Genomic DNA, 14,085 nt, shown 5'->3' with positions numbered 1-14,085 from the left:
ATGTCATTCATACTTCCTCGACTCTTATGTCTGACCTCCTGCCTCTGCCTTCTAACTTCCTACTCTCATGGCTACTTGCAAGAAAAAAACCCATCTGCAGACTCAAAATGCTCAGCATCAGACTCCAGTTCACTTCTTCACCTTGGAAAGGTCAAATTCTGAAATTTCTAGTCAAAATCACAGTAATTTGTGCTCAAACTTTCCCTCTGACTTTCAGTTGGTGAAACAATAAATGTGACAGTTAAGGACATGGGTTAGAAGTAAGTTTTAAACTTATACTTGAAATTTGTGCATGCATTATATTTGAAAAGATAAAATTGTGAACACAAATGTAAAGACAAAACCAAGAGAGACATTTACATGAATGCCAAAGATCTAAAATGCCAGACACTGAGCTTGGTACACAAGAGGTTCAGCCTGTCCAGAACCTCCCATCTCCCCACATCAACAGTGAGCACTGCATTATTGTATCATTTTCAGCAATTATAGCTTTATAAAGACTCATAAAAGCCATTCAAAATGTAAAGATCCTCCATTTACTGTAAAACTGAGGGAACTGTGCCAGCCTAATGGGAAGTATAAAATAACAGGGCCATTTCTCTAAAAAGATATTTGTACTCACACCAAGATGAAAACTTTTCCAACAAACAAACAACTGAATGATTTCCACGTATTACGACTGAATCATACCAAAGAAGTGAATACCGTCTAGATACCACAAAGATGAGAAGGCAAAATGGGAGAGAAAGGCAACATATCTCACTTGAGGGGTAAAAAAAAAGCTTCAGCTTACCACTGCCCACAGGATGGAAATGCACTGAATTCCTGCCACTGAGTTTCAATGGCAACTTCCCAGAAAACACATCTACAGTGGGAGCTAGAACCTCGGTCTTTCCAAGCCACTGTAGTCTCAACAGCCTCCACCCAAACTGAAAATCACAGCCTAAATGTACAGCACTAAAAACAGTCATGCATAACCATACCACCTGCTCCACAATGAGCCAACCTTTTAAATAAAATATAGGAAGCCTCTATGAGGCAGAAGAAAGAACAAATGCTGAAGTGCAAATGGGAGCAGGCATTTAGCCATAAACATTGAGAATCGATGATTAAAGCTCCTCTTAACCACAAAGGTGATAAATGCATACAGGGGAAACACACCCTGTCTAAACAGTCTTCTTTGCAAATACTGCTGACAAAAGAAGGAGTGAAATTATGATGATCACCTGCAAGTCTGTCCTTGCAAGTCTCCCATCTTACACCTATTAACCTCCTGGAAATATGGTGTAGTTAAACACTAAAAAAAATCAGCCTCCTTTTTTAATCCATACCAGTAATGCTGGTGGTCCCATTTCCATAAATGATGGGCACGTAACAACAACAGAATTAGCAGCTAACACAGATGTGTTCTTCATCTAAACACAGGGTGTCATGGAATTAACCACCATTAATATTGTTGGTCTGGAAAAACTCTTCGAACAAACTGTCATTTGAGAGTCTGGATGCTCCCACCATATCAGCATCAGCTGATGCTTCTGGCAAGTCATTTGGAGGGTTTTGTTGCTAAAAGCTCTGAATTTATCTGCTAATGTGGGGTCTAAGTAAAGGGAGAAGAGTGAGGAGAGTATAGGAGAGCAGATATGTAGAACTAAAATCACTCTGCTGGGACTTAGATAATCTCCTTTAGGGACTTTAGGGACAACAGGGATGTCATGACTCACATCCAAGTCCCTCTGACAGCTGGAGAACTTGGCTTCTCCTAAGTAAGTTCATAGCACGTGTTGTTCCCCACCCCTCAATCTACCAGGAAAGGGCATTTACAGCCACGTGCAGGAACCCTTCAGAGCTGTCAGATTTTACCTCATGAGGCCAATCTTCCTTCCATGAAGGGCTGTAGATACTTCTGCATCGTACCCTTGTATCTGTGCACGACCTGCAGCACACCAGCCCAGAGCTGGCAGGTGTCAGTCGTGTTTGGGGCTCACAAAACTGTGTCAGTTCTCTGGCCTCCCCTACAGCATTTCCCACAGATTGTCCTGCAGGCTCACACTGTGAGGCTCTAATGACAGATCCCCCCAGCCTGGAACAGCCAGATCAGGAGAGGAAACACATTTTATGGCTGTACAGAAACCTGAAGGGTTTGTAGCATGGAAAGACCCATTCTCCTGCACACACTTCTTTTATGGCATCCCATCATTCATGCCATGGTCAGTTTGTCACATCCAGTGAATCACCAGAAGAAAATCTAATTAGATGCAAACCAGAGCACAAATGGGTAAGTCCACATAATTTAGTGACCAACTAAAAGTCCTTCACCAACTTCCTTTGTGGAAATCCCTACATCCCACCAGGTTACCGTGACTCACACTATTCCTCTCTATCTAGGCTTCCAAAGAATTATTCCTGATTTATTCATATCAGAAAATGACAACATTAGACTCTTTCCTTTTAGCTGACCTCACAATGTTTGTCACAATGACCTAAAAGCACATTTTTCCTTCTAATTTTTCCTCATGCACCTCCACTACCATCAGCCTCAGGGCAATTTTGGATAGGAGCCTCAGGCATTTCTTCTTTTGAAAATTTACTCCTATTACCATTTGTATGAACATCTACAGTACTTTTAAGCAGACATCCATTATTAAGATTAAGGAGTTTTTAGATTTGGGGGCCTTTTTTTGTTTTTATATAAGATTTTCTTTAGTTCATCCTCTTGCTGGTATTAACATTCCTATTTCTTGGGAGAAAAAAAAAAGTAAAAAAAAAAGTTAGTTCTCAAAATCTTCTCCTGACTACTTTATACTCAGATCCTTTTGGGAAATTGTCAACATTCCTTTATGGAAGAAGAAGAAGAAGAAGAAGAAGAAGAATTTTTTTAATTATTTGAAGGGTCTAGACTTAGGTAAACTTCCAAAAAATTTGGGAAAATGAACAGAAGCACTGAATTCTAGCACTGTCATTTGGAGATACTGCACAGGCTGTTTTAGAAGCCTCATTCTATGGATCATAATATTGCATCCATTAGAAAAATTCCCTGGAATATTGGGGATTAAAAAAAAGATTACCTGTGGCTTATGATTTTGTGTATGGCACAGTGCAGATATCAAATAATGTTTTTGTAAGAATGAAAATCTTTCCTTGGAAAATGGACACGCTGATATCTATTTTCTGTGATTTGTATACACAAAGACTTTCCAAACACAGGTCAAGTCCTAACACTTTTAAATTGATCTTACATTAGGTCAAACCAGACTGCATTGGGTGGCTTAAGTCACTTGGCTGCATTTAAATCTATAAAGAAATTTGCTTGGCAAAGCATGGCAAAAATCCTGCTGAGGTGAAATCAGTGGAGCTGTGTAGCAATGAAGGTGTAAATTATAGATATCTGTTTTGTCCATTTTTTTTTCAGTTTGTCTTATGCACTTACCCATATAAATATCTAAATATTCCAAATTAGCTCTTTTCTATTAAAAAACCCACAAGTGTTTAATCACATTAAATTAAGGACCCACCCACATATTCTTTTAATGAAGGTGAAAAAAAACTCAACAAACTAAACCAAACCAAACAATAAAACCCAGGCTATCATTAAGATCTGTGAAACTGCCACTTTCCTGGACTGGATGCTTCAGGTGGGAAGTGTGAGCAGTTAGAAATTGAGAGTTCAGGTTACTTTTAATAGCAGGAAGAAACTGAAAAAATAAAACACATTGAAATTCTGACCTACAATAATATTCCACTCTGTTCTGTGGAGAGTGGATACATAAAAATGTTGAAATAGAGACTGGAATAATGTTGGTGGGTTTTAGTATTGCAGTTAAAACATTGCTCTGTCATAACCCCTACAAATGACTACTTTCAATTCCATTTTATCATTGGCATAATTAAAAGAAGTCTCTAGAAAGGAGCATTCTCATTACAGCCAAGGACCACTTCAGACCCCATTGAAATAAAAAGACAGACCATAGATTAGGTGCAGATACAAGTGATAATTTCTAGGGAAGCATAAAACACCAAATGTGTAACAACCATATTTAATGTGTTCAAAGGACTCACAGTATTTTATTGTACAAAGAGACTTTGGCTGAGAAAGACAACTTCAACAAAGTGACTCCTATAAGGTATTCTAAAAAAATTTCAACTTTCTTATCAGAAATAGAAGTTATTTTGTTTCTTGTATTATTATTTTTTAGTTGACAGTCCTATAATTCAGCAGAAATTATCTAAAGCAAATATAAATGTTGAATAACTATGAATTTAAGAAACCTATCCAACATTCAGGTAACACTGTGTACAGCTCCAGAAAGTAAAAGCAGTCACAGCATTTTACATGATCTAGGGCTCCTTTTTCAATGTTGAGGGAAAAGTATTACCATTGTCACTACACCAATATATTTTATAGAATTGCTTCAAAATACTGACTTTTCAAAATCCATCAATATTTCAGTAGCTTTTTTGATCAACAAAACCTCAGCACTCATGCCAGTTTACAGCTGAATAATAAAAGAAAATTGAGATTATCAAATTATGAGAATTATTTATTTCCTGTTTATTAAAATATACTTTTAAACACATTTTGTTTTTCTGAAGATCACATTTGGAAAAATTAGGCAACTCTACTCTATTAAAAGTTTGGACTTCAAGATGTTATGAGCTGATGAAATGATGAATCCAGCATTATTAGTGGAGACATGTCAGTCATCCTAAAGAACAAAATGAACAAAATTCACCATTTCTGTATCTTGGACTGCCCAAAATATAGCGACAAAAAATGTGTTGAATATATGTGGCTCTGCTTTAAAAATGCTTGTGTGTCTTGTTTTCATTCTCCACTCAGCAAATGTATCATTTGTTACCTGTGGTCACAAATGTATTCCAAAATATTCTTTAAAATAAATCCAAAATGCATTTCTGTGCCTGTACAAGTAGGTTGAGATTGTGCTATTGTACTCAGAGGACATTCCAGTCCAGTTGAGTTATATCACCATAAGTTACATGATTGACTTTTACAGCAGAAAGAAAAGGTTGTACTCAAACAACTGTTATTGCCTCAATGGAAAAAAAAAAAAATAAAAAAAAAAATCAATGCATGTAAAATGAACAAGAGATTTTGTCCGAGTTGCAGTTAATACTACTGAAGAGCTATGGATATTAAAAGGTCAACAAATAAATTAGTCCAAGTGTTATGAAATGAATGATTTGGCTTATAATTGTATTGAGTGCAAATTGTTCACTGCCTATTAGACCAGGTAATTTTTAACCATGGTGCCTCAATTACTGTTCCATAAGCAATAATACAGTTGTAAGAGCCACCGGTTCGATCGGGTGACCTGGGAGACACTCCAGGACAGCTGCCTCTGCTATGATGGATCACTGAGCCTGATCTCCAAATGGTGCCAAACCTTCCCTTCCTGGGAGGGGATCTCATAAAAGAAACATTACTGCTTGATTCATTTTACCAAAATGCTTGAGTTTTCTAGCGTCAGCAGCTGGGCATAGATTGTGAGGCTCTGTATTTCTTAGAAGAATTACGACCAGAGGCATCCTATTGCTTCCAGCACTCTCTGCTAAATGGCATCATGATGGTTTGGAGGATGCTTTTCCTGCTACTCAATTGGGCTGTGTTGTGAGAAATACACAGCAATCATATTTTACATCACCACGTAAACCACCACATAACACCTAAAACTAGGCCAGAAATGGAAACCCTAGGTGGGATTATAGACATTACTTCACACTTCTGCAATGCCCCGTATTCACAGATCTCAAAGCACCACTTTAATGGGAGCAAATTAAACTTCACAACGCACTTTCTAGGAAAAAACACTCTCTCCCCCATCTTCATCAGAGACAGCCTTGAAGTGTAGCTGTTTGGCTGAAGTTACAGCGGGCTGTGGTTACAACCAAAGCAAGTTTTGTAGGGTGAGGTAATATCTTTTATTAGAGACATCGATACAGGCGAGAAAAGGTACAGGCAGCACACAGGAAGCAAGGATGGGCACCCAAAAACCTGTTTTATTCCAGTTATATCAGTCAGTCCAAGCTATAACCACTCCCTACAAATCTTGATAGCCTTAAAAAGGGAAAAGGAATCAATCTGATATTGCTTTCATACTAGGAAGCAACAGCCATGGGCAGCAGCTGTGTTTCCCCATGGCTCCTTGGGGCATGGTGCTCCCTGTGAGCCAGGGCTCAAAATAAGGCAATAAAGGGTTCACCAGGCTTCCCAGAGGACTGGGCCTTAAAGGGTCATAACAAGGCTGTAACTACACAGATCTGCTCTCTGCCCACATATAAAATAAACTGAAGAGGTAAATGCAAATCCTGAATTATCAAATAATCTGCACAGGAGAAACCACAATAATAAAAGCCTAATTAGAATAGATTGTATCCCATACAACCAAATCCTGTTTATATTGTCACTCTACTATATTTTTGATAAATCACTACATTCAAGCAGTCTATTGGGAGGGTGGTTTTCCATTTCACCTCTCCATTGAGCAAAAAAATGACTGGAGTCTGAATTTCAATTTCACCGGCATACAGTTGAACTGAATATTATTTGGCACAATACGGTGTACAACTGAGCCACTAAATGGCTGATTTACTAAATTATTATTAGATGAGCTCTTGCTGTTCCAAGTGAAAGTGCAGTCACTGTCTCTCTTCATGGTGTGTTCAAATTGTTCTGTGTTTAAATATTCAGCATGAGGCTAATGTGAACTGATGAACTGAGACTACAAACGTTCACTTTCAATGCAGACGGGGAGACAGAGATGCAACATATCGTGTGGCCTGCGGAGGTGAAGATGATTTATGTTTTAAGATGCTGCTGCCTATTTCCATTAATATAAGATATTCTTAATTAGCTTTGTGTTTGGTCCAGGAGTTTGGAAACGTAGCTAGAAGCTAGAAAACAGCTCCAAAATTGGGCATAGCTGTGTGGCTTTGGAGGCATCAGAGTGCTGGTGAAGAGGTACTTGAGCCCAGATCTCTGTCAATAAAGTGCATGAGCTGCCTCCACGGTTTCATTCTCTGCTCTCTTTAATATTTGAGCTGTAATTTAAAAGTATCACCTGCAATTCCTACCTGAGCATCAGAAATCCTTGGTATGTAAAGAACTGACCATGTTGTGTAATTCTATGACTTTCTGAGGTAAGCAGATATGAGGGAAAAGGAAAAAGAGTTATTTTTAAGAAAGGAGATATTTTTAAGAAAGGTTAAAGAAAAAAAAGAAACAATTTCTTTACTGCCACCTGCTGGAGTTGACAATAACCCTTTGTCCCACGGAGAGAACGAGCTCCTCACTTGGAGGACAGTTACGGGGAGCATTTAAAATACTGTGATCCCAGACACTTACAGTAGATTAGAATTTTTTATTGGTGCTGTGTTGCCATAACAACATAAAGACAGCAGATGACTTAAGCTAAGCTTGCAAAGCAAAAGGCTGCTCATCTGGCAGTTAAAATGAATACAGTTCACTTCACAAGTTCCCCATATGGACCCTTAGTGTATGGTAATGAGGATACCATATGGTGGGAGAAAATGCACAGAGAACAATTGTGCTCCACTGGATGAGTGAAGTGAGCAGGAAGTTATGAGGAAACACAGGAGAGAGATTTGTGTGTGCTCTCTCTAACTCAAGGGTTTCTTTCAGAGGGGGGGGGCTTCTCTCTCTTCTTAATCTTCTTCTTAATATATACATGCATAGAAATGACAGAGAAACATATTGCACATTTTGCAACATCATTCATCATAAACTGTCAGCTGTGTTTGTAAATCAGCTTGGTAAGATCTTAGAAATTTGTAATTCTTAAAAGGTAAAAGTGCTAAGTTTTTAGACAAAGTGCAGGAAAATTTAAGCACTTCTGACAAGTAGAAACATTAATGGTAATCATTTTAAAAATGCTTGCATCTTCCTGCCTGCATGTTTAGCTGTAAATAATACCGCAATGAATAAAAGCTTTAAAAAAGGGGAGGGGAGGATGAAATGGAATTTTTTTTTTTTTATTTCCAAAAGGATAAAAAATAATAGATGATCAGAACCATATGCAAGCAAAATTCTGCTGTAAATGTACATATGCTATACAGCACACTGTACTAACCAGATCCCAAACCTGGTAAGACAGCTTGCTAAAGGCTGCAAAGTCAATTTTGTACTACACATGCTTCATAAAAGATGAATATAAATGCATTAGTTAGACACGGTGAGCTAAATTAGAAGGTCAGGCAGGGCTGGAAGGGCTGAAATATCACACAACCAATGACTGTAATTACTCTTTTTTTAAGTCTATTAAGTGGTGTTGTTCTATCAAGGCTCAGGGGTATAGGACATGAAGTACAAGATAAAGTAATGTGTATTTATTACTCCCACGGGATCAATTTACTAGATATTTTCAGCTCCATGGAGCAAAATACACAAATGCAGCCTTTGTTACTTTCTTCAAACTGTGGCTTTTTCCTTCAAAACCTGCTCCTCGAAGGGATTGTGTTTACCTGTTTGGTGTCTTCCTGTCATCCTCAGTTAATTGTTGTTTTTGAAACCAACAAGGATGAGGATAGAGGAACAGAGAAATGTGGGGATCCCTCCTACAGGATGCTCAAACAAGTGGTTGGAGTCGCTCAGCTGGAATGTTCAGACTAGAAAATCCAATCCCAGGCATGATTTTTACCCCAAGGCAAAGCAGAGATCAGGAGTGGAGCACGGCGCAGAGCTCCTTGTCATCATGTTAGCCCTGATCTATTAAAAGTTTTGTCATAGATTCTAAATTACACCATCTGCTCTAATCATTTGCTGAGTAAATGCTGACCCAGTTATAAAGAAAGCTCAGTGAAATGTGTGTGCACACTGCTGACCTTCAGAAAGGAAAGGGCTCCTTGCCAGCCCTGTGCGCTGGCTCTGCCCTTCAGCGAGCGGTGCCTCTGTCCCTTTGCTCTGCATTTCAGACTCTGCATATTCCCACACACCTCTCTGACATCCACCACTCCATAAAGGTGACACTTCCACGGGTACCTCACCATCTCAGAAGCTTTGATGCTCTCTCATTCAATATCTTCTGTAGGATAAATAAACTATCAGTCCCCCTAAGCAAGCTCCTCAACCAACTAAGTGCTCAAATTGTTAGGAAACTTAAAAAAACCCCAGCTGTTGAGGGTTAAATACCAACCTCAACTCTGGTCTCACATTCCTGTAAATTTTAAAGTAGAATGTAGAACCCTCTAAGCACATCCCATGACCTCCTTGCTGTACAGATGAACTCCTCTTTACAAGCCCCCCCTTCCTGCCCACACTTAGTATAAAAGTTTTTCTAATGATTCTCTTGTTATGCTGGATAGGAACAAAAAAAAAAAAATTAAAAAAAAATAAAAAAGGTGTTTTCCTAGATGAAAATTACTAACTTAGTTTAAAATACAGTATATCTTGAGTTAGTAGATGGCAACCCTTTCTGGAATTTCCATTGGGTCTGTCTGAAGCAGCAAACTTGAGCTGCATTGTCTTCATTGCTATTTTAACCTCTGCTAGCAAGCCTGGGCCAACCACCCACGTTTAGAGACAACCTTTATTTGCAATCTAAACAATACCCATGTCACGATGGATAAAGGGCAGATCTGTGGGATTTCGTATGGAAAAAGACAACTGCTTTTGCCAGCCTCTGATTCTTAATAACCACATGTCTCCTATTAGTGTGTCCTAAACGAGGAGGTGGGCTATGTCTTGGGGGGGTTTAATGACTGACCAGAGAAAGGGAGCTGAAGGGAAGGAGGATTCTGGTTACCTGTGCTCTCAGCTCAGCAGGGAGCCCCCTGTGCACTAGAGAGAGAAGCTCCACTTTCATCTACATGAAGAGAAACCAGAAGTAAAGGTCCCTTTCAGGAGGGATTAGGGGTCTCCTAGAGAGCACTGAAGGAACAGACTGGGAGGGAGAGGACGTCAGATCACAGAGGGGGTTGATGCAATGACTTGCTTCTCAAACACAGAGTGAACAATCTTCTGCTTAATCTAAATACAAGTGATGAGATGTAGGAGTGGTGAAAATGGCAAATAAAATCTAGGAAATTGCATATAAAGAGGAATCGTTGTTATTAAATCATTTAGGATGGATGTGTTTCAAATCTAGCTCACAGTTGAAGCTGTTTTACTGCTCTAGCTGTGGAGTTTTAACAAAATTGCAGAATTGCAACGTGTCTGCCAGGGATTTATTTTAAGGATTGCAGGGTAGTTACATGAATGAACCTTAATAGACTCAACATGTTGCTGTGATCTGAACTCTTCAGTGATCTCCACTGCAGTTTATGTGCACAGGAACCAACAACACGAGTGCATTTGTGTGCACGTGTGCAAACTCTCGAGATGGGAATGGGGCACAGCCACGTGCAGGGCTGCTCCCAGCTCCACCCGGGCTCTCTGCACTCTGCAGGACAATGACACCATTTCTCAACCTTAGCAGCACAGTGCTCCTTTTCTCTTATCCCCAGAGATCTCCTGTTTCCTCTGATCTGCCTCCTGTCTGTATCAGAGAGGAAAGGCTACACTGCCCAGCACACTCCTGGTACTTGAATTACCAAGCTTTGAGTGCTAATCCCACCATCTCTTGTCTCTCCTCCTGGTGCTTGTGTGTGTGGGGGTGTCTGTACAGACATGCACATCTCCTTCCACTGCCTGCCTTCCCTGACCTGCTCTGAACAAGAAGGGAACTCCTGTTTTCCTGGGTTTTAATTCTGCCTCAAGCTGGCTCCATGGCTCAGCTGCCAACATCAGCTCCCTCTCTTTTCTCCAGAAACTATATATTGCATTTCTACTTTAAGCACATCAGATGTCAATTTAGCAGTCCAAAGACCCTCGTTTCCGGGTGCTCTCATTCTCCTCGCTGTCAGAGGGCATTCTCTACTGGAATTTGACTGTTGAAACACTGGGAAGGAGAAATTATTTTTTTTAAAATTTGTCTTTGTTTTTTCTTTGCCTACTTCCAGCAGATAGTTGGAACATTTCTAAAAATTCATCCTGAACATAAATATTGAGCACTTTTGAAAATACTGGTTCTAAACTTGTGGAGATGAAACTTCTCAAACATCCTCAATGAGTTTAGAAATGCTGTTAACTCCTCAGCTCTGGAGGGTAGAGCTCTTGACACTCACTTGATGGCCTCAGCAATTCTCTTTGAATGCAGGGATAAGTCACAGAGCAGAGTGATCTTGATGGTCCATGGGAAGGGCAGAATTCCCTTATGAACACAAAAATTATAACCACTTCTACCTCTGGAAAGATCTCTAATTCATCAGTAATGTTTCAATGGAATAATGGCCACAAAGCCTAGCAGCAATTAGAGAAATATGATTTATTTATTTAATGCAAAGGCACAAGCTTTTCCATGAACAGAAAGTGAGGATGTGCTGCCAGGACAACAGGAGAAATGGAGGGAAGGACTTTGAGAGCTCTGAGCACTGCTCAGCTCTCTGCTGCTTCTCTTGAACATTTGCCCTCTCTGCCCGTGGTTCCACTGTGGGAGCCATATGGCTTCCAACACTCCTCTAAGTAGCCACTGAGAATTGTCTGTAGTGGAATAGTGCCAAAGCCCTTCCTGGTTTAATGACATGGGGAAGAGCACTGTGCAGTGCTCACCAGCACAGAGGCTCACGGCGTCCTTGATGATGATCCTGGAGCCAGCAAGCGATGCTGGGAATTGAACCATCAGTGCCTCAAATACAGAAGTCGACATGTGCCAACCCCTGCTGCATTCCGCCTCTGTGCGTGGCATATTAATGAGACTTGAACTTGAGGTCCAACCTTCAAGCTTGTACAGAAGGAATTACCCAAAGACAAAAAAAAAAAAATCCTGTTTCCCTCTAAGTATTACCAGTTTCATCACTGAGTTTGTCCAATCTTTAAGAAGTAACTTTTATTTTTAGGCCATCACATCTTACCTCTGCAGACATAACCACAATTTCCCTTGATTTAAAGATTTGAAAAACTCATTTAAAAGATACTCCAAAGAAACACATGAAGCCAACAAGAAGGGTATAGGAGGGGACAGATGACTCAGTGCTAACCCTCAGTCTCATACCTTTTCCATAAACACCTGCTAAATTTCTGAGTCAGGATATGGAGAAGCTTTCTTCTGCCTGATTACAGGCAGGAGGAATGTGTGGTACCAGTCTCAGACCAAATGGGAAAGAGGAGGGTGCTCAGCCTGGATGCTGCATTCCCACATTCCCCCACCAGCACAAAAGGGGCATTGCTGGGGACCCCCTTGGTGCCTCAGGAGTCAAAAAGGAGCCCAGTTCCTGTGGAAGTTGGTGATGCACCACAACCCCTGACCACATAAGTCAATTTGGAATTGCCCAGTTTTATTTTACTTGAATTTCCTGAATTAAATAAAATCTATGGCCATCTACTAGCCAGCTAGGGAAGTTTTTCAGCATTTCTTTTGGGCCTTGCAAATGCCTGGTGCGTAGTGAAGGCTGGCTTCTCCTTTTCTGAGAAACTATTTTTCCTCCAGAAGCACATTTGGCAGCAGAGGCAGGATAGAGGTGAAAAAAAAAAGCCCCTACAGAAGGATGCTCTCTTTCTTTGGAAAGGGTTGCACCTCTGGAGTGAAACTTGACAAGCCATGAAAGCTGTGTCCTGCTGCAAGTCTGTCCAAATGTTAGGGAAAGGGACAGCTTGCAGAGGGTGAACAGAGCCAATGGTAAATGTAACTCTCCAGGACAGCATGTTTCTCTGGTGGGAAGAGGGAAGGACAACACATCAGCGACCCCAAACTCACAGCCTGCAGCCTTCCTAGGCAAAGATAAAAGACAGAACAAGCCTGTAAAAAAAAAGTCACACACTGAATTTCATTCCTTTCAAGGAATTAAACAAATTAAGTTCCAGTGTCCAGGAAATCTCACCTTTCAAACACTTTAGAAATGCAACTAATCAAAGCCTACAACAATCCCTGATGAAAGCCTGTGGACAGCTCAGGGAGCTACAGAAGAAAGGTCACAGGTATTGCCCAGTCACAAAGGCTATACTGGATGTACATTAACTGAACAATTCATTTGTCTGTGTCTCAGCTCTGCAAATTCACATTTTCTTTTCCACAGGGAGTGTTCTGGCTCCCCAGCTCACTCAGTAACAGCAGATAAAACATGTGGTGGCTCAGACAGTGACTCCTGATCATCACTACTGCTCAGAGGTCCTGTGGACACGAGCAACACTTAAATCTCCCATCTCTTACTCCACTCTACTACAAAAGTCACTGCAAATTCTTGCAAGGTAGCAAAACCAGATCTGAGTGCAATACCAGTGTTTTCCCAGTACAAGAAACCTATCTGAACAATGCTGTCTTTCCTCCAGCTTTAACTTGGCAGAAATCAACCAAAAACCTCTCTAATTTTCATGGGAACAAACATCACTTCAGTACACAATGCTCTAATTAAATCAGCAATCCTGAAATAAAACAGTATATAATCATTATTATCCTAAACCAACACATGATGCAGCAGCAATGGAGTCACATCCAATTAACTTGATTTTATCAATGGTGAAGTTCTCAGAATTATGCTGGCAAAGCTCTACTGATACCAAAAAGCATCATTACTCTATGAAAATACTGCTCAGCCCCTAAAATAGTAACCAAAAAAGTTGTTCATTGTTAAGTATTTTAGAATACAGAGAAATATTTGTGTTTAAGAAAGGCAAGAGTCATTTCAGTTAGCTGTGATTGGAAGATAACAGAATTCTCCTAAGGCTCCATTGCTGGTTTTCTTGGTCATACCTCTGTTTCAGCTTATCTGGGTTGGGTACCAGACCAGGACCATCACATTTACAGAGCCTTGCACTTTCAGACAAAAGCACGCAGTAACCATCCTTACCACATTTAATAAAACAACAAACTTTGTGCTGACCTTTGGCAAGCGTTCGGGGTCACCGGGGTGCCGGGGTATAACCTTCTGTAACCTTTGGAAACCGTAGTCAATGGTGGGTTCGTTCAGAGCTGAAACAACAACAACCAACAGCGTGAGGTGACAAAGGCAGAGCAACGGGCTCAGGCGACAACAACGGGCCAAGGCAGCGCGGGACCGCGGCAGGACCGCGGCAAAGCC

At 40.4% G+C, this 14,085-nt stretch overlaps 1 protein-coding gene across 8 annotated transcripts in view; it reads right to left on the bottom strand.

The window, feature by feature from the left end:
- The window catches only part of EBF1 (EBF transcription factor 1), a 266,220-nt gene that overhangs the window by 16,181 nt on the left and 235,954 nt on the right, over positions 1 to 14,085 (bottom strand). For all 8 annotated transcript variants that reach the window (XM_086851244.1, XM_086851238.1, XM_086851243.1 and 5 more), the window contains exon 11: positions 13,888 to 13,976. In XM_086851244.1, coding sequence (XP_086707370.1) covers positions 13,888 to 13,976 — 89 coding nt within the window. The remainder of the gene's footprint in view (positions 1 to 13,887; positions 13,977 to 14,085) is intronic.

Source organism: Cyanistes caeruleus, chromosome 15 (assembly GCF_971803275.1).
Source record: "Cyanistes caeruleus chromosome 15, bCyaCae1.hap1.1, whole genome shotgun sequence".
Lineage (NCBI taxonomy): Eukaryota > Metazoa > Chordata > Aves > Passeriformes > Paridae > Cyanistes > Cyanistes caeruleus.
The sequence above is the reverse complement of the archived record's forward strand: the minus strand, read 5'-3'. Positions and strand labels throughout refer to the sequence as shown.